We start from the raw sequence: 25,916 nt of genomic DNA on the forward strand, positions 1-25,916 counted from the left end.
AGGTCAAAATCACGTGAATGTGCCTACTTAACAAAGACAATCTCCCTAACAATGACAATCCTATGCATACTCTTTGATATTTTCATAACTCAGGTGATTTTTTGAAATTATTTTATACTTAACATAGATGTTACAAGCTTTCCTGCCTCTGAATTTTTAGATGTAATAATTCTAAATGTGTGATTTAGAATCAAAGGCAGAAATGTTGGATTGCACTGTATAATTGCTACTTTCTTTGTAGTTTTAACTTTCTTATGCTTCCTTGCATTTTTACATAATTTTCTATGTATATGCAATTCTTCAGTGTGTCCCCTAGTGGTTACAGTTCTTTGTATTAACCTGGAAGCTTACTGGGTAATGCATTATTAGAATAGGGGCTAGCTGATCGGTTAACTCTTTATCTACAAATTTGAATGGAATGTGTTATCTATAGGGTAGAAGAACAGAGCACGTTAGATCGCCATCTTTTACTTTTCTTCTCTTTTCTCCTTCCCTATCACCTTCTCTCTATTTTCCTATTCTTTTTGTTGTCTTAGCGCTTAATATACAACCGTGAAGCGGTAAGTTTTATGTCTCATTTTTGACTTCCAAAAGCACCTCAAATCTCAAATCAGAATCCAACAACTCTTTGTGTTAATTAAAATTTAAAGATATAAAAGGTATAGTTTTAGTGACAGACACAAAATGCTGGAGGACAGCAACTATGGAAAAAGAGTACAGTCAACGTTTTGGGCCGAAACCCTTCGGCAGAAACATCAACCACACTTTTTTTCCATAGATGCTGGCTAGCCTGCTGAATTCCTCCAGCATTTTGTGTGTATTGCTCGTATTTCCAGCATTTGCAGATTTTCTCTCGTTTGTGATAAGATAAAGTTTTATTTGTCACATGTACATCAAAACATACAGTGAAATGTGTTGCTTGTGTCAACAACTAACACAGCTTAAGGATGTGCTGGAGGCAGCCTGCAAATGTTGCCGTGCTTCAAGAATGCGCAGACTCTCCACAGACCGCAACAGGAATCACTAGCCTTGTAAAGTACCACACCAGCTGCAGTAACAGCTTCATTGGCTCCAGTAGTATGATCTCTGCGCTATCTTAATCTCTACCGAGCACCTTGGGTCACTAAAGCAACACTTATTCAGAGTGTTAACCATAAGCATTCTTGAACAAAATTCATGAAACAGTCTGCAGATTGGTCTGTAAATCAGCCACAGATGCGATCTGAGGAGACAGGATGTGCTGTGTGAATGTCGTGGCTGGGCTCTTCAACCCCCATCCCCTACTCAGCACCTTGCAGGATGCAGAAGCCGATAATTACTGTCAGCTAAATTTAACTGTCTTGTAAACAGATACCAGGACCCACATTTCAATTGCCAAAAGCACTAAGATCTAACTGCTACCATTCAGCAGGTCCTTTCTTGCTGTCACTACAGTCACTTCAGAACCCTCTGCACAGGTTGTGGTTATGGTAAATTCTGCAGAGATCCAGTCAAAAAGGTTTTCAGGAGGCAAACTTCCAGTTCATACACAATAAAAAAAGAAACCTTGATCAATAAAACTTAGTAAAATAACTGTTTAAATCACCTCAATAACTCCGATATCAGACACTTGTCATTCAAAGCTCATGTCAATAAGTATCATAGATAAACGTTCACTTCCAACCTTTCTTAATTCTCTCATCCGTCCATTCTGTACTTTACCAAAGGCCCTTAGGTTCTAGCAAACTAACACATTCAATCACTTCCTTTGCTACTGCTCAACGGTGGGTGGAACAATACTTCTGATTAGTTTACTTATTGAATAAGCCTTTCCGGCACTTTGACCCGTGCCATCCAGCAATCCCAGCCTAATCACGGGACAATACAGTGACTAATTAACCTACGAACTAGTAAATGTTTGGATTAGGGGAGGAAATTGGAGCACCCAGAGAAAACCCACATGCACACGGGGAGAACATACAAATACCTTACAGGCAGCGGCAGGAATTGAACCTGGGTCGTTGGTACTGTAGAGCCTAGTGCCATCCCGTCACTGCGGAAAAGGTATAAATCTTTGTATTGAGCCAAAAGTTAAGTTTATCTACAAAATAGTACTATCAGCACATCAAGATGTCTGTGGCAGAATGCTGCCGACTGGCACACTCTCGGCTGCAGGAATACGTGATGAGGGACGCACTGAAACTTGGTGCAGCCACTGCAAGGGCCCGGTGGGGGAAGGACCACAGTTTAGGGTTCTTCTCCTGCGGGAGTGGGATGGATTGGGCAGCAGGAAGTATACCCCTCAACAATGGTTGTATTGTACAATATGAACCAGCAGAGTGCCACGTGAGTGGATGAAACTTTTTAGCTGTATAGAATGTAATGGTAATGTCTGTAAAGAATTTAGAGTTATTGAACAGTTACTGTAAATAATTTTATTGTCAATAAAGTATATTTTGATAATAAAAAAAATCTGTAAAATAGTATCAAAACTGGCCCGGAAACAGCAAAGAGTCAAGCATCCTTACCTCTAATCTGATTCATAACAGAAACACCGTGCTCTGGACTCCAAAATTGTAATCACTGGCCAACTACAGCCCAGTACATCCTCATCCAATAGGTTATTAAAATAGTCATTTAAACTTCATTTTATTGTATCCAAGTACTGAGCTGATATCGTTTTTGGGAAACATGTCAGTCCTCTCCCTGTCGAACTTGCTCTTCAGTTGAGTGCAAATCCGTTTTAGATGGCAATGTAAGGCACAATGAAAGGGCAATTACTACACAGTCACATTGGCATCTCCAGAAAAGAGAATCTACAATGTACTCACACGTCAGAACGTGAGCTTAAGTGTGCCTGACTATATCTGCAGGCTAATTATTGCAAATTGTGCATGACAAATAGCATATCTTATTTAATAACAATTTATTTTTTATAAGACAACTGTACATAGGAAAATATTTTTACATTTAACCAGTCAGAAAGACGCAAAGATATGAAAGCATCTAGAAACAAATAGTTGAAATTAAGCCATGGCTTAACATGATTCAGTATAAATCCGTGAGACAAAGGCAAGGTGTGCCAGTTGGAAGACACAGCAAAATACTGAGGTATCTGAAGTTTGTCATGATTTAAAAGAAAGAAGAATCAGAACAACATTGGAATAGTCAAACTTAGAAGTAATACAATTATGGATGAAGGTTTGAACGTTAAAAGCACTGCATTAAATGGACTCTAAATTTCAGCTCAAAATGACGCAGGTATCCAATCAGAAGTAGAAAGATGGGAAAAAACTCACGTATAATCTGTCAAAGCTTCATGCAGACAAACAAGCTACTAGATTTGTTAAAGGATTTATTACACCACTTATCAGTATTGTATGTTGGCTTGCCACCAATAAAAAGTCACATACACCTTAGACATTTACAGGTGTTATTGCTGCAAATAAGCAGCCTAATCTCAACCATCAGCAATGTGATGGAAGTCTTAGTTGACAGGACTATCAAGAGACACTTATTCACCAATAACCTACTCAATAATGTATAATTTGGATTTCACTATAAGGCATAGGAGCAGAATTAGGCCATTCGGCCCAAAGAATCTGCTCTACCATTCCATCATGGCTGATTTATTATCCCCTTCAATCCCATCTTCCTGCCTTCACCCCGTAACCTTTGACACCTTGACTAATCCAAGAACCGATCAAACTCAGCTTTAAGTATACTCGATGACTTGGCTTCTACAGCCGTCCATGGCAATGAAATCCACAGATTCACCACCCTCTGGCAAAAGAAATTCCTTCTCATCTCTGTTCTAAATGGATGTCCCTCTATTCTGAGGCTGTGCCTTCTGGTCCTAGACCCACCCACTATAGGAAACATCCTTTCCACATCCACTCTCTCTCAGCTTTTCAATAGCTAAACTCCAGCAAGTACAGGCCCAGAGCCATCAAACACTCCTTGTGCATTAACCCTTTCATTCCCATAATCATTCTCATGAACCTCCTCTGGACCTTCTCCAAAGACTACTCAGCTCAGATCACATCAGTTTTGGACCCAAGAGTTGAATTTGAGAGATGTGGAGGACTTGTCCTTGAGATCAAGGCAGCAGTAAAGTGTGGCACCAAGCTGCCTGGTAAAACAGATATTAATGAGCACTGAAAGGAAAACACTCAAATGGCTGGAGTCATAGCTCCCACAAAGGAAGATAGTTGTGGTTGGAGTCTATCATCTCTCTAGAAAAGGGGTTCGCAATCTGGGGTCGACAGTCCCCTTGGTTAATGGTTGGGGTCCATGAAATAAAGGTTTGGAACCCTTGCCCTGGAGCATCACTGCAGAAACTCATTGGGGCATGCACTTTGGTAGAGGAAATAAAAGTGTAGACTATTTCCTAAATGTATTCAGCAGCCCCTAGCATAAGATCACTAGTTCATCACTGATGACTGCTCAGTGTTCAAATCCAACTTCATTCCTCAGCTAATGAAGCAGCCGGTGCCTGTACACAGCAAAACATAAAAACAGTCATGCTGGGCAAGTAACATTCACACCTCAAAAGGGTAAGGCATTGATCATTTTCAACAAAAAAAAGTCTAATCACCTACCCTTGACATTCAATGGCATCACCATTGCTAAAGTCCACCCCACCACCGCCACTATTATTATTCTGGGGGTGGGGGCGGCATCACCACTGACCACAAATTTGACTGGCAGCGCCATATAAATACCCCAAGCCTACAAGAGCAGGTCAGAAGCAAATGAGTCTCCACCCAAGACCTCCACAGGACACAAACCAGGAGTACGACAGAATACTTTCCACTTGCCTGGAAGTATGCAATGCCAATAGCTCACAAGAAGCTCAATATCACCCTGGACAAAGAAGCTGACTGGCACCCCATAAACTACCTTAAACATTCATTCCCTCCACCACTGATGCTGATTTCAAAACACATCACCCATCTCTCATCACCATTAGATGCAAGACCAAAAGATATAGGAGCAGAATTAGGCTATTTGGCTAATTGAGTCTTCTGCCATCGTATCAAGGCTGATGCATTTTTACCCTCAGCCCCAATCTCCGGCCTTCTCCCCATATCCCTTCATGCCCTGACCAATCAAGGATTTATCAACCTCTACCTTAAATATACGCAAAGACTTGACCTCCACAGCTGCCTGTGGCAAAGAATTCCACAGATTCACCACTCACTGACGAAAGAAATTCCTCAGCTTCATTCTAAAAGCACACCGCTCTATTCTGAGGCTGTGTCCTCTGGTCCTACACACTTCCACCATCCTCTCCCACTTCCACTTTATCAAGGCCTTTCCCCATTCGAGAGGTTTCAATGAGATCTCCCCCTCATTCTTCTGCATTCTATTGAATACAGGTCCAGAGCCGTCAAATGTTCTTCATATGACAAACTGTTCAATCCTAGAATCATTTTCGTGAACCTCCTTTGAACCCTCGCTAGTTTCAGCACATCCTTCATAAGATAAGGGGCCCAAAACTGCTCGCAATATTCCAAGTGAGTCCTCACCAGTGCTTTATAAAGCCTCAACATTACATCGTTGCATTTAAGGAATCCTGCACACGGACTCCCAAGTCCCTTTGCAACTCAAATTTTTGAATTTTCTCTCCATTCAGAAAATAGTCTACATTTTTATTTCTTCTACCAAAGTACATGGCCATACATTTCCTGACACTATATTCCACCTGCCGCTTCTTTTCCCATTATTCTAATCTGTTTAAGTCCATCTGTAGCTTCCCTTCTTCCTCAAAACTACCAGCCCCTCCACCTATATCTGTATCATCCGCAAACTTTGCAACAAAGCCATCAATTCCATCATCCAAATCATTGACACATAGTGTGAGAAGCAGTCCAATCACCAGACCCCTGTGGAATACCCACTAGTCATTGGCAACCAACCAGAAAACGCTCCCTCTTTGCCTCCTGCCAATTTGGTTTTGTTGCAAAGTTGCACAGATAGGTGGAGGGACATGTGCTTTTAACACGTTAAGCAGCTTCATGTGTGGTACTTTGTCAAAGGCCTTCTGAAAATCCAAGTACGCAACATCAACCAATTCTTTGTGTATCCTGCTTGTTACTTCAAAGAATTCCAACAGATTTGTCAGGCAAAATTTTCCCTTGAGGAAAGCATGCTGATTAAATCCTGGAAGTCCATGCCGAACAGTAATGTGGCTGTATCTTTATCAGAAGGACTACAGCAGTTCAAAGAGGTGACTCGCCATCATTACCTGCAATTACCAAACCAGCAAAGCTTAAGTGCTAAAAATCAATATGGTAAAACTCCAATAATTCAGCACCGTAGGGATCCTCAAAATCTTAGCTACTGGTGATGACTGTTCACAAAACTGCCAACCTCAAAACAGTGCTCCAATCTGAAACCTTACCTCGAGGCAATGACGTTGCGGCCTTAGATATTAAAATGTATACCTGCCAGTTAGGTCAGTATCTAATTTAGTGAACTCTATCATGCTTTTCATAGATCCAAACATTTCCAAGCACCAGTGCAACACTTACAACAGAGACATCTTACGTAAGGGGTTCACTGGTTCCCTCTTACTAGTGACATTGCAGTTAAACATTTCCGGAATATTTGGGAAACTTTCCATCACTAGGCAGCCAAGGGGAAAATCAATTTTTAAAAGTTAAATTATCAATACAACAAGTCAATAACTTATGGACGTAGTAAGTTCCAAAATATAATTGTATATATAATAGTAATGTAACAAAAGTAAGTGAAATCCATGGATTGGAATTAACTGATCAGCTTTGTCAAAGTTCTTGGATAGCTGACGTGGCAAAATATGTCGTCAAAACAATGTCCATAAGAGCTTACTGCTCGAAGTATGCTAGAGGTGGAAACGGCATGGCAATAGGACAGGCTAGAGGCTCCACAACCTACACCATTAGAAATACGTCACCCAACTAGTGATTTGTGTCAGCTGGTTACATATTAAAAGAACAAGTTACAATGATTGAGCACAAGGCTCCATGAAAATGCTATTACCTTTCTTAGTTCCACTGTAACTTCATTTCGGTGCCTTCTCATCGTCTGTAACAGAATAACAATCACCCAGAATTAATCAACTTTCTCAACAAATTTCTGTGGTGCTAATATGCTATAAAGTAGTGAACGTTGAGTTGTACTCTCTCTAACAAGTCAGTTTAATATCAGGCTGTTAAATATTGCCCACGTTGAAATACACGTACGCAGTTCTACCATTTAGATTGTTATTAATCTGCATGGTCATAGGCCCTTCTGCCCATTGAGACCATGCTGATCATTGGCACTACTCCTACAGTAATCCCATTTTAAATTAATCCTACGTTCCCCTCAACTTTCCCAGATCCACTTACCCACACGCTAGGAGCCAATTTAATGGCTAATTAACCAACCAAACCCACATCTTCTGGATGTCGGAGGAAACCAGACACAGGGGGCAGGGCAGGGCGGGAACCCATGTTCTCACTCGGACAATGCGCAAACTTCACACCGAGGGTAGAGACTGAATGAGGCTCAACACAGCCAAGCAGCAGCAGCAGCTTTACTGGCTATGCCACTGTGCCAACCTAAACTTCAGTCCACAACCTTTAACAAAAGTCAATTATAAAATTTCCAAGTTAACAAGTTATTTTTGGAATGATGAGTTACAGACTTCCACTTTATTCTGTGTTAAATGCTTCCTGTAAATTCTCTCAACCACTTGTGACCTTGTATCCTTCTGCTCTGAACTCACCCTCCAGTGCAAATCATTTTCTGCTCTATACTTGTCTTTATCCCCATCATGTAGGTGGGATTGCTCTACTAAGCAAAATTTGTCTCTGCAAAGTAAACACGCTCTTGTTTGGTCAGGAAAATATAGACCAGAAAGCAGACCGCATGTTGGAGCCAGGCTGAAGCACACAGTGAGCAAATTAAGTTTCTTTTGCTTACGTCTTTAGGGATAAGAGGGGAGATAAGGTGGAGAGAGTTACGAGGGGGAGTGGTGCAACAAGGGGGCTGCATCACAGTTCACCGGGGCATATACTACAACAGTAGCCATGATAAATCTGACCTCTTACAGAACTAAGAACAAAGCTTGAACTGTAATTCCCCTAAGAGAACCACAACTTTGTTGTGTTTTGGAGGCTTGTGTGACTCAATGACCCAGAGATCCATGTCAGGGCCTCGTGCTTTACCTCTTGTTAGGGTCACCCATACCAAATAGGTTGAAGGGTAGAGGCCAGACTAAGAATAGACCGCTGGTCCACCAATTTCAGCTCAGGGTTAACAACCCTGACTGGTCAAAATGATGGAGGACCTTCATTGCTGGCCGAATCGGCAGTGGCGTAACAGACAGTAAGTATGTACTGTGATTGTATTCAAAATAAACATTCAGTTCATATAGAGTATTAATGAAATGAGAAAATGGTCCATTGATGAGCTGGTGTGGTCAGTTTACTCAGGCAACCTGACCTCGTTATTTTGTGTGAAGAGTTTTCACGCTCCCTACTGCCTTATCATGTGTCACAGGTAGAAACTGCATTCTACACTTATTTCCATTACGTTCAACATTAACACAACAAAAGCTTTGTGCAACAAATTTCAATTACGTTACTAGCACATGCAGAAAATACTTTAAAAGCCAAACTTGGTATACGGTATTGTCCGCCTGCACAGAAAGAGAGAATGTATCGCAAGAAACCATATAACACAGCAGAAATGATCCTACTTTCCCCAACATCCCTCAGTTTACTTCTCACTCGCTTCTTATACTGAGCGGGTCAGACACAGCGACACAGAAGAGCGATGGTTGAGTGTGTATGCAGACGTGTAGAAGGGGAGAGGGCACAAAACGACTGTGGGGGTGGGAGAGGGAGTACAGGTGTCTGGAAGAGGGAAGGTGAGTGAACAGGGTGAGGAGGAGGAGGGGAGGAGAGAAAGGGAATGTGGCACGGGGGATGGAGAAACAGGTAGGAAGCACGATCAGCAGCTAAGGATACGTGCAATTAGTGGGCCTGTGATGGGGAGCAGCATAGGGTTGGAACGGGGTGGAGTGAATTAGTGCAGGGGAAATGAGACATCAGTATGATGGGAGAAGGGGAATCATGGGGTGATAGGCAGAGGAGGAACAGCAGGGACCAAGGGGCAGATAGTGGCAGGGGTCCAAGGATTGGGACCTTTAGGGATTGCTGACTGTGATACACGCCGTTGGAGGGGGAAGAATGGGAGTTTCCGGGATGATGGGCACTTTGGGTGGAAATGGAGGACGGAGATGGGAAGGGGCTGGTGAAGGAGCAAGAGGGAGGTTGGGGGAGGGGAGTGAGGGAGCAGGGAGGGTAGGGCAATGGGGGCTTCGGCAAGAGGGGCGAGGGGGCTGATGGTGAACAGGGGACAGAGGGGGAGCAGAGCTAGCTGGGTGTCGGGGGGAGAGGTGTCAGGGTTGGGGAGAAGAGTGGGGAGGTGGACCAGGTGGTGGGTGTGGGTGTTAGGGGGAGTTGAGGGGGGGAGGTGGGTGAGTGCCAGGGAGGGGTAGGGAGGTGGGAACGGGGGCAGGGGGGAGAAGGGAGTGGAAGCTTGGGGGGGGGGAGGGAAGGGAGGTGGGAGGAGAGTGGGGGAGGGGGGTGTTGGGGGAGGAGGGGTGTTGCGGAGAGGAGTGGGAGGGGGAAGAGGGGTGGGTGTTGGGGTGGGAGGGGGAGAGGGGTGGGTGTTGGGGTGGGAGGGGGAGAGGGGTGGGTGTTGGGGTGCGAGGGGGAGAGGGGTGGGTGTTGGGGTGCGAGGGGGAGCGGGGTGGGTGTTGGGGTGCGAGGGGGAGCGGGGTGGGTGTTGGGGAGAGGGGAGCGAGCTGGGTGTTGGGGAGAGGGGAGCCAGCTGGGTGTTGGGGAGAGGGGAGCGGGGAGCGAGGTGGGTGTTGGGGAGAGAGGGGGAGCGAGGTGGGTGTTGGGGAGAAAGGGGGAGCGAGGTGGGTGTTGGGGAGAGAGGGGGAGCGAGGTGGGTGTGGGGGAGAGAGGGGGAGCGAGGTGGGTGTTGGGGAGAGAGGGGGAGCGAGGTGGGTGTTGGGGAGAGGGGAGCGAGGTGGGTGTTGGGGAGAGGGGAGTGAGGTGGGTGTTGGGGAGAGGGGAGCGAGGTGGGTGTTGGGGTGAGAGGGAGCGAGGTGGGTGCTGGGTTGAGAGGGAGCGAGGTGGGTGTTGGGGTGAGGGGGAGCGAGGTGGGTGTTGGGGTGAGGGGGGAGCGAGGTGGGTGTTGGGGTGTGAGGGGGAGCGAGGTGGGTGTTGGGGTGTGAGGGGGAGCGAGGTGGGTGTTGGGGTGTGAGGGGGAGCGAGGTGGGTGTTGGGGTGTGAGGGGGAGCGAGGTGGGTGTTGGGGAGAGGGGGAGCGAGGTGGGTGTTGGGGAGAGGGGGAGCGAGGTGGGTGTTGGGGTGAGGGGGAGCGAGGTGGGTGTTGGGGTGTGAGGGGGAGCGAGGTGGGTGTTGGGGGGAGAGGGGGAGCGAGGTGGGTGTTGGGGAGAGGGGGAGCGAGGTGGGTGTTGGGGGGAGAGGGGGAGCGAGGTGGGTGTTGGGGGGAGAGGGGGAGCGAGGTGGGTGTTGGGGAGAGGGGGAGCGAGGTGGGTGTTGGGGTGAGAGGGGGAGCGAGGTGGGTGTTGGGGTGAGAGGGGGAGCGAGGTGGGTGTTGGGGTGAGGGGGAGCGAGGTGGGTGCTGGGGAGAGGGGGAGCGAGGTGGGGGGAGTGAGGTGGGTGTTGGGGGGAGAGGGGGAGCGAAGTGGGTGTTGGGGTGAGAGAGGGAGCGAGGTGGGTGTTGGGGTGAGAGGGGGAGCGAGGTGGGTGTTGGGGTGAGAGGGGGGCGAGGTGGGTGTTGGGGTGAGAGGGGGAGTGAGGTGGGTGTTGGGGTGAGGAGGAGCGAGGTGGGTGTTGGGGAGAGGGGGAGCGAGGTGGGGGGAGTGAGGTGGGTGTTGGGGGGAGAGGGGGAGTGAGGTGGGTGTTGGGGTGAGAGGGGGAGCGAGGTGGGGTGAGTGAGGTGGGTGTTGGGGAGAGGGGGAGCGAGGTGTGTGTTGGGGTGAGAGGGGGAGCGAGGTGGGGGGAGTGAGGTGGGTGTTGGGGAGAGGGGAAGCAAGGTGGGTGTTGGGGTGAGGGGGGGAGTGAGGTGGGTGTTGGGGTGAGGGGGGGAGTGAGGTGGGTGTTGGGGTGAGAGGGGGAGCGAGGTGGGTGTTGGGGTGAGAGAGGGAGCGAGGTGGGTGTTGGGGAGAGGGGGAGCGAGGTGGGGGTAGTGAGGTGGGTGTTGGGGTGAGAGGGGGAGCGAGGTGGGTGTTGCGGTGAGAGGGGGAGCGAGGTTTGGGTAGTGAGGTGGGTGTTGGGGAGAGGGGGAGCGAGGTGGGGTGAGTGAGATGGGTGTTGGGGAGAGGGGGAGCGAGGTGGGTGTTGGGGTGAGAGGGGGAGCGAGGTGGGGTGAGTGAGATGGGTGTTGGGGAGAGGGGGAGCGAGGTGGGTGTTGGGGGGAGAGGGGGAGCGAGGTGGGGGTAGTGAGGTGGGTGTTGGGGGGAGAGGGGTAGCGAGGTGGGTGTTGGGGAGAGGGGGAGCGAGGTGGGTGTTGGGGAGAGGGGGAGCGAGGTGGGTGTTGGGGAGAGGGGGAGCGAGGTGGGTGTTGGGGAGAGGGGGAGCGAGGTGGGTGTTGGGGAGAGGGGGAGCGAGGTGGGTGTTGGGGAGAGGGGGAGCGAGGTGGGTGTTGGGGTGAGAGGGGGAGCGAGGTGGGTGTTGGGGGGAGAGGGGGAGCGAGGTGGGTGTTGGGGAGAGGGGGAGCGAGGTGGGTGTTGGGGGGAGAGGGGGAGCGAGGTGGGTGTTGGGGGGAGAGGGGGAGCGAGGTGGGTGTTGGGGGGAGAGGGGGAGCGAGGTGGGTGTTGGGGGAGAGGGGGAGCGAGGTGGGTGTTGGGGTGAGAGGGGGAGCGAGGTGGGTGTTGGGGGGAGAGGGGGAGCGAGGTGGGTGTTGGGGAGAGGGGGAGCGAGGTGGGTGTTGGGGAGAGGGGGAGCGAGGTGGGTGTTGGGGAGAGGGGGAGCGAGGTAGGTGTTGGGGAGAGGGGGAGCGAGGTGGGTGTTGGGGAGAGGGGGAGCGAGGTGGGTGTTGGGGAGAGAGGGGGAGCGAGGTGGGTGTTGGGGTGAGGGGGAGCGAGGTGGGTGTTGGGGTGAGAGGGGGAGCGAGGTGGGTGTTGGGGTGAGAGGGGGAGCGAGGTGGGTGTTGGGGGGAGAGGGGGAGCGAGGTGGGGGTAGTGAGGTGGGTGTTGGGGGGAGAGGGGGAGCGAGGTGGGTGTTGGGGTGAGAGGGGGAGCGAGGTGGGTGTTGGGAGCGAGGTGGGTGTTGGGGGGAGGGGGGAGCGAGGTGGGTGTTGGGGGGAGAGGGGGAGCGAGGTGGGTGTTGGGGAGAGGGGGAGCGAGGTGGGTGTTGGGGAGAGAGGGGGAGCGAGGTGGGTGTTGGGGTGAGAGGGGGAGCGAGGTGGGTGTTGGGGAGAGGGGGAGCGAGGTGGGGGTAGCGAGGTGGGTGTTGGGGTGAGAGGGGGAGTGAGGTGGGTGTTGGGGTGAGAGGGGGAGCGAGGTGGGTGTTGGGGAGAGAGGGGGAGCGAGGTGGGTGTTGGGGGGAGAGGGGGAGCGAGGTGGGGGTAGCGAGGTGGGTGTTGGGGGGAGAGGGGGAGCGAGGTGGGTGTTGGGGAGAGGGGGAGCGAGGTGGGTGTTGGGGGGAGAGGGGGAGCGAGGTGGGTGTTGGGGGGAGAGGGGTAGCGAGGTGGGTGTTGGGGGGAGAGGGGGAGCGAGGTGGGTGTTGGGGTGAGAGGGGGAGCGAGGTGGGTGTTGGGGGGAGAGGGGGAGCGAGGTGGGTGTTGGGGGGAGAGAGGGAGCGAGGTGGGTGTTGGGGGAGAGGGGTAGTGAGGTGGGTGTTGGGGGGAGAGGGGGAGCAAGGTGGGGTGAGTGAGGTGGGTGTTGGGGAGAGGGGGAGCGAGGTGGGTGTTGGGGGGAGAGGGGGAGCGAGGTGGGTGTTGGGGGGAGAGGGGGAGCGAGGTGGGTGTTGGGGAGAGGGGGAGCGAGGTGGGTGTTGGGGGGAGAGGGGGAGCGAGGTGGGTGTTGGGGGGAGAGGGGGAGCGAGGTGGGTGTTGGGGGGAGAGGGGGAGCGAGGTGGGTGTTGGGGGGAGAGGGGGAGCGAGGTGGGTGTTGGGGGGAGAGGGGGAGCGAGGTGGGGGTAGCGAGGTGGGTGTTGGGGGGAGAGGGGGAGCGAGGTGGGTGTTGGGGGGAGAGGGGGAGCGAGGTGGGTGTTGGGGTGAGAGGGGAGCGAGGTGGGTGTTGGGGGGAGAGGGGGAGCGAGGTGGGTGTTGGGGGGAGAGGGGGAGCGAGGTGGGTGTTGGGGGGAGAGGGGAAGCGAGGTGGGTGTTGGGGAGAGGGGGAGCGAGGTGGGTGTTGGGGGGAGAGGGGGAGCGAGGTGGGTGTTGGGGGGAGAGGGGGAGCGAGGTGGGGGTAGCGAGGTGGGTGTTGGGGGGAGAGGGGGAGCGAGGTGGGTGTTGGGGGGAGAGGGGGAGCGAGGTGGGTGTTGGGGGGAGAGGGGGAGCGAGGTGGGTGTTGGGGGGAGAGGGGGAGCGAGGTGGGTGCTGGGGAGAGGGGGAGCGAGGTGGGTGTTGGGGGGAGAGGGGGAGCGAGGTGGGTGTTGGGGGGAGAGGGGGAGCGAGGTGGGTGTTGGGGGGAGAGGGGGAGCGAGGTGGGTGTTGGGGGGAGAGGGGGAGCGAGGTGGGTGTTGGGGGGAGAGGGGTAGCGAGGTGGGTGTTGGGGGGAGAGGGGGAGCGAGGTGGGTGTTGGGGGGAGAGGGGGAGCGAGGTGGGTGTTGGGGGGAGAGGGGGAGCGAGGTGGGTGTTGGGGGGAGAGGGGGAGCGAGGTGGGTGTTGGGGGGAGAGGGGGAGCGAGGTGGGGGTAGTGAGGTGGGTGTTGGGGGGAGAGGGGGAGCGAGGTGGGTGTTGGGGAGAGGGGGAGCGAGGTGGGTGTTGGGGAGAGGGGGAGCGAGGTGGGTGTTGGGGGGAGAGGGGGAGCGAGGTGGGTGTTGGGGGGAGAGGGGGAGCGAGGTGGGTGCTGGGGAGAGGGGGAGCGAGGTGGGTGTTGGGGGGAGAGGGGGAGCGAGGTGGGTGTTGGGGAGAGGGGGAGCGAGGTGGGTGTTGGGGAGAGGGGGAGCGAGGTGGGTGTTGGGGGGAGAGGGGGAGCGAGGTGGGGGTAGTGAGGTGGGTGTTGGGGGGAGAGGGGGAGCGAGGTGGGTGTTGGGGAGAGGGGGAGCGAGGTGGGTGTTGGGGAGAGGGGGAGCGAGGTGGGTGCTGGGGAGAGGGGGAGCGAGGTGGGTGTTGGGGGGAGAGGGGGAGCGAGGTGGGTGTTGGGGAGAGGGGGAGCGAGGTGGGTGCTGGGGAGAGGGGGAGCGAGGTGGGTGTTGGGGGGAGAGGGGGAGCGAGGTGGGGGTAGTGAGGTGGGTGTTGGGGGGAGAGGGGGAGCGAGGTGGGTGTTGGGGGGAGAGGGGGAGCGAGGTGGGTGTTGGGGGGAGAGGGGGAGCGAGGTGGGTGCTGGGGAGAGGGGGAGCGAGGTGGGTGTTGGGGGGAGAGGGGGAGCGAGGTGGGTGTTGGGGGGAGAGGGGGAGCGAGGTGGGTGTTGGGGGGAGAGGGGGAGCGAGGTGGGTGTTGGGGGGAGAGGGGGAGCGAGGTGGGTGTTGGGGGGAGAGGGGTAGCGAGGTGGGTGTTGGGGGGAGAGGGGGAGCGAGGTGGGTGTTGGGGGGAGAGGGGGAGCGAGGTGGGTGTTGGGGGGAGAGGGGGAGCGAGGTGGGTGTTGGGGGGAGAGGGGGAGCGAGGTGGGTGTTGGGGGGAGAGGGGGAGCGAGGTGGGGGTAGTGAGGTGGGTGTTGGGGGGAGAGGGGGAGCGAGGTGGGTGTTGGGGAGAGGGGGAGCGAGGTGGGTGTTGGGGAGAGGGGGAGCGAGGTGGGTGTTGGGGGGAGAGGGGGAGCGAGGTGGGTGTTGGGGGGAGAGGGGGAGCGAGGTGGGTGCTGGGGAGAGGGGGAGCGAGGTGGGTGTTGGGGGGAGAGGGGGAGCGAGGTGGGTGTTGGGGAGAGGGGGAGCGAGGTGGGTGTTGGGGAGAGGGGGAGCGAGGTGGGTGTTGGGGGGAGAGGGGGAGCGAGGTGGGGGTAGTGAGGTGGGTGTTGGGGGGAGAGGGGGAGCGAGGTGGGTGTTGGGGAGAGGGGGAGCGAGGTGGGTGTTGGGGAGAGGGGGAGCGAGGTGGGTGTTGGGGAGAGGGGGAGCGAGGTGGGTGCTGGGGAGAGGGGGAGCGAGGTGGGTGTTGGGGGGAGAGGGGGAGCGAGGTGGGTGTTGGGGAGAGGGGGAGCGAGGTGGGTGCTGGGGAGAGGGGGAGCGAGGTGGGTGTTGGGGGGAGAGGGGGAGCGAGGTGGGGGTAGTGAGGTGGGTGTTGGGGGGAGAGGGGGAGCGAGGTGGGTGTTGGGGAGAGGGGGAGCGAGGTGGGTGTTGGGGAGAGGGGGAGCGAGGTGGGTGCTGGGGAGAGGGGGAGCGAGGTGGGTGTTGGGGGGAGAGGGGGAGCGAGGTGGGTGTTGGGGAGAGGGGGAGCGAGGTGGGTGCTGGGGAGAGGGGGAGCGAGGTGGGTGTTGGGGGGAGAGGGGGAGCGAGGTGGGGGTAGTGAGGTGGGTGTTGGGGGGAGAGGGGGAGCGAGGTGGGTGCTGGGGAGAGGGGGAGCGAGGTGGGTGTTGGGGGGAGAGGGGGAGCGAGGTGGGGGTAGTGAGGTGGGTGTTGAGGTATGGTGAGGGAGTGGAAGTAGATGAGGAGGAGTGAGTGGGGAGGGCTGAACGTGGAGGGGTGGGGTGTGCGTGGAGTGACGATGGGGTGTGCAGCGGCCACGGGGTGTCTGGTGTTTGTGACTCGCACCCTCACCTCGCCCGGGACCTGGCAGGAACGTCGTTAGTCCCGGGCAGGGACGGGGCCTACAAGCAGGGTGCGTCTCCGGCTGCGGATAGCCGCACTGAACCCGGTCATCCCGGGAGATGTCGGGCTCAAGCGCTTTGGCTTGCCAGGCGCCGCCAACAACATTCCCCGGGTCGCTCCGTCGGCGGCAGCGCCCAGTCCAGCACAGGCCGCAGGCCTCAGGCCTCGCCGGCCCACCCAACTCCGCGGGCCGCGGGTCCCGATTTCACCCTGGCCCGGGACTGCTCACCTCCACATCGCGGCCCTTGTTCTTGAAGCTTTTGATGCGGTGGTTCTCGGCGGCGCTACTGTCGGCCATCGCGCTGCTCCGCTCCTCCCGCCACCCAGGAAATGAGAGAATGTTCCACAACCGGAGCTACCGGCGGCTGCCAGCAGGCGGCGACAACTCGCCCCTGTGTTAACGGCGGCCGCCAGCAGAGGGCAGCAGGCACCGGGACTCCGGGGCCAAGGGAAGGTCTCGGGAGAGTGGCCTGACAATTAGCAGCTGCAGTTGCGTGTCTCGCCAGTAGGCGGCGTGTGTGGCGGGGAAGAGGGCGGAGACCGCACTGTGTCATTGGCTGAGCATTGACCACCAGGGAGGGATAACATCGCGCAAACAGCGGCAATCTGATAACCTCCTCAACCAAACGCTGGGCGCTATGATATCTCCAAGATGTGTCTGATAGCCGCGAGTTGTTGTGATAAATAACCCTCACTTCCGATTGCCCGGCAGGAAAGAATACTTGGATACTAATAGAAGCCACTTCGACCTGTGGCAAGGAAAATGCAGGCACGGTTATTGAACTGAATGAGAAACAAGTGTTTCCTGCGAGGTTCGGTAAAATACAAGCTGTTTCGCGTCTTGTGGTGATGGGGTAGTTCACAGAGGCGCAGGAATGGGCGAGGAGGACCCGGTGCTGAGCCCGGGGGCTCTGTGGTCGCTGCTCTTGTGTTTTGTTCAGTTGCCTCTGGTTTATGGTCTGTCGCTGTCCTTCGGCCGGCAATGTGCTCCACGGGACCGGGCGCTCCTGGCCTGGCTCTTCTATGACTGCATTGTGCACTTTACCTTGGTAAGTTGTTCTGTCGCGGCATGAGACGGCTAAAGTTCCCCTGTCAGGTAATTTTGCTGTTTGGGGATATTTTCCCACGGGTGAGAAATATGAGTTTGAAAACAATTTGGAAAAACGCATTTTTTTAAAAAAGCCCCATCATTGCACCAATGTAGGTGGCATATTACAAAGTCCCATGGTGGCTGTTACGAAGGTAGTTTTGTAACCTTGGGAATTCAGGTTTGCACGGACATGTGTCGTGAAATGTGAGGTTTTGCGGCGGCAGTACAGTGTAATACATAAAATTACAATAATAAATAGGTATTGCAAAAAGGGAGTAAAATAGTGAGCATTGTTCATAGATTCACGAACTGTTCGGATGGAAGTTGTCCCTAAAATGTTGAGTGTGTTTCCTCAGGTTCTTGTCCTACTTCCTGATGCAGTAGTGAGAAGAGGGTCCTTCGTGATGGGCGCCTTCTTTTGCAGCGTTGTTTTGAAGACGTCCTTGATGAAGGGGTGACCTGGGTCTACAACCCTCCGCAGTTTTTTTCCCCATCCTGACTCGAATCCGGGAGAAATGAAGTAATTTGTGCTGTTATAAGGCAGCAAAGATGTGACCAGAATTCATAGGTATAAATTGAGGACCTCCGCTCCATCCGCCTCAAGCGGAACTTCCCAGTGACCAACTATTTTAATTCCCACTCCCATTCCCATTCCGACGTGTCGGTCCACGGCCTCCTCTTGTGCCAAAGATAAAGCCGGAGCTGGACACAGACTGTTCCAAAACCGGGCCACACTCAGGGTGGCGGGGCTTACTAGCGCACTCTGTGTAGTACCACCTGTCACTGCCTCACTGCTGCGATCGAGTTACTGTTGTGGGACCACCCCGCAATCAGCTCGCCCTCAGAGAAAAGGCTAAGTTGGTCAATTGATTATATTTGTCCTATGCACCGAGGTACAGTGGGAAGACTTTGTTTTGCATGCCGTCCTACATTGCTGTAGTACGAGGGCAAATAATAGTGCAGAAGGAAGTGTATCAGAGAAGGTGTGGGCAGATGGTAAGGTACAGCATCATAACAAGGTAGGTTGTGAGGTCAGGTGACCATTCAGTAGTCTATGACTGCAGGGTAGAAGCCGTGCTTTTGAGCCTGGTGCTATGTGCTTTTGTATCTTCTGCCCAATGGGAGGGGGAGGAAGAGAGAATGGGATAAGTGGGATCTTTGAGTATGCAGACTGCCCTCTCATCTAACTTGTGAAGTCACTTTGCATTCTCCTCATAATTTTAAATCCCAAGTATTTTAATTTCATTTCGTCAGCAAATTTATAACAGGCTAACTCCTGGTTACAAAGACCAAACTTGCAGACACTCGCTAGGTACAAAAGAGCTCCCCGTAATGCTATTAAATTCAAAAGTTGTACATGTATACATCCATTGTTCCCTCATCCATTGGTGTATATTCTGAGTGTCTGGATCCCTGCTGTATTCAACTAGTTAACATCAGCTGATCCAAAAAAAAAGACCCCTTACTCCCTCTTCTTCAGTTAGTCCTGACGAAGGGTCTCAGCCTGAAACGTCGACTGCACCTCCTCCTAGAGATGCTGCCTGGCCTGCTGCGTTCACCAGCAACTTTGATGTGTGTTACGTGTTTATTCCTGTTCGTTTCTGTTTCTTTTCTATCTGTCAACCAGTTTTCAGTCCACTCCAGTACACTAACCCTAATGCCATACTCAGACATTAGTAAGCAAAACCAGTCACATACTTACTGAAAAGGAATTATACATTGAAATTGACAAGATCACTAAAATGTGACACTTTAATGGCAAATATGAAATAATATTCATAAAATGATTTAAAGGGCTATCCAATTTACACGTGTTAATTATAGTTGTATAGAACAGCAAATCACAGGTACAGGCCCTCGCCCCACAGTGTGGTGCCAAACCAGTCAACAAACCAACTAATCTCTCTGCTTATACAATGTCTATATCTCTCCATTTCAAGTGTAAAATATACTGGAAATGGAAAGATATGGACACTATAAAAACCATTGACGTGGTTTTTACAATTCTGTATTTACAAATGTAGAAATTATTATATTTCTTGTTAGTGTAAAGTTTAGTGTACTTGAATGGAAATTATGGACTCACTTGTTATTTGTATCTGAGCTAAATGTAAACTACAGCATATTAAAGGTACGTTTGGTTCCCTTTGATCCATTGATGAAATTGTGTGTTACTGCCCATTATGCCACCCCCAGGAACTAGTGGAGGATGCTGTCTTAAGGTTCTTGTCAACTCACTTTTTGAGAAGAACAAAGTGACATAAAACATACTGAAGTGTCTAAAAATCACATGGCAAACAATTAACCTTACTTTTGTCTTGCCTTGCAGGAAGGGCCATTTGTTTACATGTCCTTGGTGGGGACTGTGGATCAATCCAATCATGTTCTTGCTTTTCTGTGTAAGTTCTCAATACTTTGAATCTGCGAGAAAACTTTGAAAGTACTGGTCAGTAATAAAGGCGATCTCAGCACCATAATGGAATCTGTAGGCTCCTGTCTATTTTACAAGGAGAGGTAACAGAGCGGAGCCATCAACAGAACACCTTTTACTGCAAACCCGTAACTCAACTAATAGTAGTGCTTGATACAACAATGTATCAAACATCACCATGTGGGATGCTCAGATTTTATGTACACTTACACATATACATTATTTTGTCTGAAAAAATAATAAAGTGCTATCATCAAGCATTTAACTATATACAATCAATTCACTACCTACATCGATATATCACTGGAAATCCAACCAATTTGATCTGTGTTCACTGAACTCTTCATCTCCAGACATTGGTGAACCTTGTGGATCAGGTTTCTATCTCCGTGCAACATGCAAAGGACTGGAGGAACTCAATGAGTCAGGCAGTGTCTGTCCTGGAAAATAGACGAGTCAAGACCCTTCATCTGGACTAAAAACACGTTCTGTCCAGTTCCCTCCATGGATACTGCCTGACACGCTGGGTTCTTCAGCTCTTTGTGTGCGTGATCCAGATGTCCAGTGTCTGCAGTCTCCTGTTTTTCCATCCCTCTGCCTTTGGTTTCATCCTGACTTGCATCCCAGCTCTTACTCTAACTCCTTAGACGCACTTGACTATCACCTTTCACAATACCAGCTGCTCTTCCCAGCGAGCCCCTCTTGAACTTCCAAAGTCATCTTTTCTGCATCTAATCTGCTGTGATGGTTTCTAGTCTGCTACACTGCCCCCTACGCAGTATTGAGCACAGACCTAATGCAACACTCCTCCAAGCATCTTCTGAACTGCTTCGGAAAAATAGAACTATCACCAAAGCACTGTGCACAACAATGCACCACAGGTTTATGCTTACTACACCGGCTAATCTGAATGCTGCCTCCAGCCTTTCCCACCTGCATATTAAAATGTGTGACACCTTCCAGTAAAGCCTTGTTACGTTTTGCTGAAAGTGAATGTGTCATTGGTATGCCTCCATGTGTAGGTGTAACCCCAGGGGATATTGGGTTTAATGTCTGTGTGCTTCCAGGGCAAGAATATGGAAAAGCAGATGAAAGATGGCTTTACTCTGATCCGACCATTGTATCATTAGAAATCCTGACAGTGGCGCTGGATGGGTTTTTAGCACTGCTTCTTATCTATGCAATTGTGAAGGATAAATATTTTAGGTAAGAAGATTGCAATATTATACAAAATGTCAAAGTTGTAACAGTTTTGTTGAATACCTCATCAAAATTTGCATTAATTTGTTTTTTCTTTTTAGGAAAGTTTCTATTGTTGACAAATCCATTTTTTAAGATGTTGAGTCCTGTCTCTCACAGGTTGCCTTTGGTTCTGTTCCTTTCATTTATCTTTGTGAAAGCAGTGACCTGTTTAAAAGTCATCGAGATTTGTACACAGATGGGAGACGTTTAGAGAGCTGTGGGCCAAATGCAGACAAATGGGACCAGCTCGCCAGGCGACACATTGATGAGCTGGCTCCTGTGCCATATGACTCTCTTCAGGGCTATGGTGCTGAGGGTACTGGCCCTTCTCATTCTTTGTACTTTTACTGCTCTTTGGTCTAGTGAAAAGCTGATTAAAACATGAAAGACAACACCCATGCATGCATTAGCCAATATACAAGGGGTGATTGATAAGTTCGTGGCCTGGGGTAGAAGGAGTCAAATTTAGAAAACCTAGCACATTTATTTTTCAACATAGTCCCCTCCTACATGTACACACTTAGTCCAGCGGTCGTGGAGCATAAGGATCCCTTCTTTGTAGAAGTGGCCCACAGCAGGGGTGATTGATAAATTTGTGGCCTACAGTAGAAGGCGATGAGTTATTAACTTAAACCTTTCTGCATCATCACTCAAAGAGTTGAACTGCACGTGCAGGTAACGAGAGCATCTTGGACCTCCAGATGGTCCACAGCAGGGGTGATTGATAAGTTCGTGGCCTTTGGTAGAAGGAGATGAGTTATACAGCTCTTGTTACGTGCACATGCAGTTCTGCAGTGCAAATGCAGAAAGTTTGAAGTTAACTCATCTCCTTCTACCTTAGACCATGAACTTATCAATCACTCCTGCTGTGGACCACTTTCTGGAGGTCCAAGACGCCGACTTCTACAAAGAAGGGATCCGTATGCTCCACGACCGCTGGACTAAGTGTGTAAATGTGGACAAAAATAAATGAGCTAGGTTTTCTAAAATTGACTCCTTCTACCTTAGGCCATGAACTTATCAATCACCCCTCGTACCTTAGTGGGAGGTGAAAAAGAATGTTGAATGAAAGCACCAAAGGACCCCTATTAACATTTTATGGATAGCAGTATAGATCCAGCCAATATTTATAGCTCAATATTAACGTGCAAAGTACATTTATTATCAAAGTATGTATACATTATATAACCTTGGGATTCACCTCCTAACAGGCAGCCACAAAACAAAGAAACCCAAAGAAAAAACCATTAAAAAAGGTCAAACACTCATTGTGCAGGAGTTTTTTTAAAAAAAGCAAATCATATAAACAAATAGTGTTCTGAATTGAAGTTCACAAAGACAGTCCTGTCCACAGACCCTTAGGTCAGCGCAGAGCAGGGAACTAAAGGTTCAAAGATTCATTTATCATCGACATATACAACTCTGAAATTCTTCTCCTCCGGCTAGCCATGAAACCAAGAAAGAAAAGAAAGGCAGCACAATCATCAACATCCAAAACCCTCCTCCCCACACACAAAAAAAATAAAAACGGACCAGGCACATCAATCCCCAAATCACTCCTCCCACACAAAACAATCACAACAATCAAGTGAAAACACAACACAAAAAAACTATGGGACCAAAAAAAGTCTACAGTCAAATTCCACGTTCCTTTCATTCTCCAGAATAGTAAGATAAAACAACATTCTTCTGCCCTTACTGGAAATTACATGAACGTAATCACTCTGTTTGTGAATGGCTTGCATCAGAACATGAGCAGATATCAGATCTTCCAATAATTAAAAGATTATTATTGAAATAATAAAAAAGTGTGCAGATCTTTTGCCCTGGTTAAGCATTGATTATAATAGTCTCCTGTCCAGTAACACTTCGTTATGTTTCACAAACAGTGATGCATCTGCACACTAAGGGGGTGAAACAGGTATAATCCCAGGGATGGATTCTACTCCCTGGGTTTACAATCTAGGACAAGAGTATGGAAAAGCAGCTGCAAGGTGTGTCATTGTATCATTAGGAGTTCTGACACTGGACCTGACCCTCTCTTACATAATAAAAGCACATAATTTCCAGACGATATGCACAACTTGGATTATCCTTAAAAGTATAATCAGATTTTTTTTAAAAATGCAATGAAAAGTTAAATTTAAAAAAGACAACGGTGGACATATACTCCAGCATTTGGCTCATTAAGTCTTCAGATTGATAACTAATACTTTAGCTACTTTTGGAACATGTAGTACTATTCAGTTGGTGCCAGTTGCCAACCAAAATAAACTAAAACTGGTGCTTTCTGGAAAGCAGCAAGATTCCCAACGTCTTCATCAAGTAGAAATACTTGAAGCGCTCACGGCAGGGTGTTGGAGGTGGGGGGTATAGAGAGAGAGGAGAATCAGAGACAACTTTTAAGGCTGATTACTTTTCACCATGACCAGAGGACGAACAGGTATTATGCAAATTCCCAGCCAGGGAAGAAAGCAGCAGGAAAGTGGGATGTCTGCGATAACTCAAACTTTGCCTTCCTTTCTTTTCCTCACCCCATACCACTTCTCTTCCTCATCCAAATGAGTTGTTCGCTGTGATATGCCCAATGTTTCCTGGTTTCTGTTTTTCACTGCACCTTGCTTTCCTCATGTGTTGCTAAGGAACTAACATTGCTTTCTGTTCTCTCATTTCAGGCACTTTGTGCAGATCACACTATGTGTTTGTGAACTGTACGGTGGCTGGATGACCTTCTGCCCGGAGTGGCTCACGGGAAACCCACACCTGAATACCAGCAACTGGCTTTATCTCTGGGTATACCTGGCTTTCTTCAATGGGGTGTGGCTGGTTGTTCCAGGACTATTGCTGTGGCACTCTTGGCTCAGTCTCAAGGAAATGCACCAAAAGAAAATCAGTGCAGAGAAAAAATTAAAATAAACAGTTCTGCCAATACAGCCAGGAGAAAATGAACCCTCTAGAAGTTTCTGGTAAAGAAAAGTTCATAGAATTCCATCAAAATAATGGATTTATTTTACATTTGATTTATATTTTACAATTGGTTATGTTCAATGCAGTTACATTCCATCATTCATAAGCAATATTTCCTCTTTTTAATTATATAAGCATGAACTGTGTCCTGAGAAATTATGACGTTATTGTCAAATGCTGAGAATTGGCTAGCATTTATATGGGCCTCTCACTGCCCATGAATACCTCAAAACAGTTTACAGCCTATAAAGTACTTCTGAAGAAGTTATTTGTGAATGTAACAGCTAATCGGCATTAGTTGCACTCTAATTGCTTAATTGAGCTGTCAGGTCGTGATGTAGGCAACGATGGCTTCAGATTTGATGGACAGTGACCATCAGTTCACATAATAATGAGGACCATTCTACCAAGTAGCAAGTTTTGGAGTTCTCTTTTAATTTTTCAACAATGTTGCATTTTTACTTGCAACACACATAAAAGTTGCTGGTGAATGCAGCAGGCCAGGCAGCATCTGTAGGAAGAGGTACAGTCGACGTTTCAGGCCAAGACCCTTCATCAGGAAAGAAGAGCTAGTAAGAGATTTGAAAGTGGGAGGGGGAGGGGGAGATCCGAAATGATAGGAGAAGACAGGAGGGGGAGGGATGGAGCCAAGAGCTGGACAGGTGATAGGCAAAAGGGGATACTAGAGGATCATGGGACAGGAGGCCCAGGGAGAAAGAAAAGGGGGAGAGGGTTCACCAGCAACTTTTATGTGTGTTGCTTGAAATTCCAGCATCTGCAGATTTCCTTGTGTTCGTATTTTTAATTTCTGTTTTATTTTAATCTCTAAATTTACCATTTTGTAACAACATTTCTGCTTCAACATTAGTTAACTGCAGAGTTGACTGTGTAGTTTTTTTAAATGTCGAAAATGACAGGTTTAGATGTGTGTCCTAAAACATCTGTTTTGGGTTTTTTTAGATTTTAGAAAGAAGCTTTATTGGGTTTGTTTAAAAAATTAAACAATTCTGCTTAATATTGTCAATTCGTTAAAGATATTTTAACATTCATGCTGTTCTTTGATCTGTAATGAAATTTAAAGTATAAAACTTTACATTACACATTTAAAGCTTTCTGGTTGATCCAATTTAGAGGTTACCATAACCTTCTCACTTACACTATACAATATGTCACCTGTTGATGTTACTAAGTTTCAGATTTAATACTATTACTATCCAACTTCTTGGGTCTTCATTCTACCTCCTGCAATATTCAAATCGATGAGCTTCTGAAATACTATTAGAATTGCCCCATCTGTGTACTGGTATGAAGATTTATCACAGCTTTGTGTTTTCCCCATCCATTTAAATGTTTTGTTTTGCTGATTAATGTGATGTATAGGCATCCGGGGAACCCAACCCATTGGCATGTAATAGCAACTATTGTGTAAGAATTGTCTTTTGATATTATCTTTGCAGATTTGTTCAGTGAAGCTTAAAAGTATTGTTATAATCTCAGATTTATTGCATGTAATAATACAGGTACTTTTAAATTTAGCACATAAATAATGTTTAGCTGTTTTCACAGTTTGACTGTTGGCTTGTTGAATGCATGAATCTACCTTCAAAGTTTTGTCTTAAATTTGGTCACAAGCTTAGACTATCCTAACACTTGCTGTACAGCCCATCTGTTTGTACATGAACTGAGGAAGAATGAAAGTTCAACCACGTTTGTGGGTCTGGAGTCCTATGTAACAAAAGGACGAAGGATATTCTTACAGTTCAAGTTTAATAGTTATTCAAACATTCATGAATACCCATAAATACAGCCAAATGAAACTGTTCCTCAGGGACAACGGTGCAAAACACAGTACCAACAGTCACACAAGGCACATATAAATAGCATTAATCATACAGTCACACAAAAAAATAATATACCCCGAATCCATGAACGTTGTCGGCTACAGCAAGCCCGCGGCAGTCTGCTGATGACCGCATTCCAGCTCGTCTTCTAAGTGAACACTGGCGGTTAGCACGGACACCATGCCTCTCTCCTCAGCGACTGCAAACAGGCGAGCCCAGGGCTTCGGCCTAGCCCACACTACAACCAAGGCCATGTAGCTTCCTTGCCGTTGGTCCTGCCAGTAAACCTGTGAACCAGACTTACAGCATCCTCCATCACCGGTGTCCAACAGGATCTTGCGATCACAAGTAAGAGAACAAGACGATCGGTCGCTGTTAGACTGCACG

At 49.7% G+C, this 25,916-nt stretch overlaps 2 protein-coding genes across 2 annotated transcripts in view; one reads left to right on the forward strand and one right to left on the reverse strand.

The window, feature by feature from the left end:
• Positions 1 to 16,336, reverse strand: part of kpna3 (karyopherin alpha 3 (importin alpha 4)) — a 108,318-nt gene extending 91,982 nt beyond the window's left edge. The window contains exons 1-2 of the mRNA XM_072260761.1: positions 16,188 to 16,336; positions 7,006 to 7,050 (exon numbers count right to left, since the gene is read on the reverse strand). Coding sequence (XP_072116862.1) covers positions 7,006 to 7,050; positions 16,188 to 16,256 — 114 coding nt within the window. The 5' untranslated portion in view covers positions 16,257 to 16,336. The remainder of the gene's footprint in view (positions 1 to 7,005; positions 7,051 to 16,187) is intronic.
• ebpl (EBP like) lies at positions 15,870 to 24,302 on the forward strand. Its single transcript, XM_072260762.1, has 5 exons — positions 15,870 to 15,968; positions 16,671 to 17,007; positions 19,378 to 19,447; positions 20,547 to 20,685; positions 23,397 to 24,302. Exons 2-5 carry the CDS (start codon positions 16,834 to 16,836, stop codon positions 23,635 to 23,637), a joined length of 624 nt encoding a protein of 207 aa, XP_072116863.1. The 5' UTR covers positions 15,870 to 15,968; positions 16,671 to 16,833; the 3' UTR covers positions 23,638 to 24,302.
• Positions 24,303 to 25,916: the final 1,614 nt, after the last annotated feature.

The sequence above is a fragment of the Mobula birostris genome, chromosome 6 (genome assembly GCF_030028105.1).
Source record: "Mobula birostris isolate sMobBir1 chromosome 6, sMobBir1.hap1, whole genome shotgun sequence".
NCBI classification, from domain to species: Eukaryota; Metazoa; Chordata; class Chondrichthyes; order Myliobatiformes; family Myliobatidae; genus Mobula; species Mobula birostris.

Coding starts and splice junctions, on each gene's coding strand:
- ebpl (XM_072260762.1), top strand. CDS start 16,834: ATGGGCGAGGAGGACCCGGTGCTGAGCCCGGGGGCTCTGTGGTCGCTG. Junction 17,008..19,377: donor GCATTGTGCACTTTACCTTG/GTAAGTTGTTCT, acceptor CTTGCCTTGCAG/GAAGGGCCATTTGTTTACAT. Junction 20,686..23,396: donor GTGAAGGATAAATATTTTAG/GTAAGAAGATTG, acceptor CTCTCATTTCAG/GCACTTTGTGCAGATCACAC.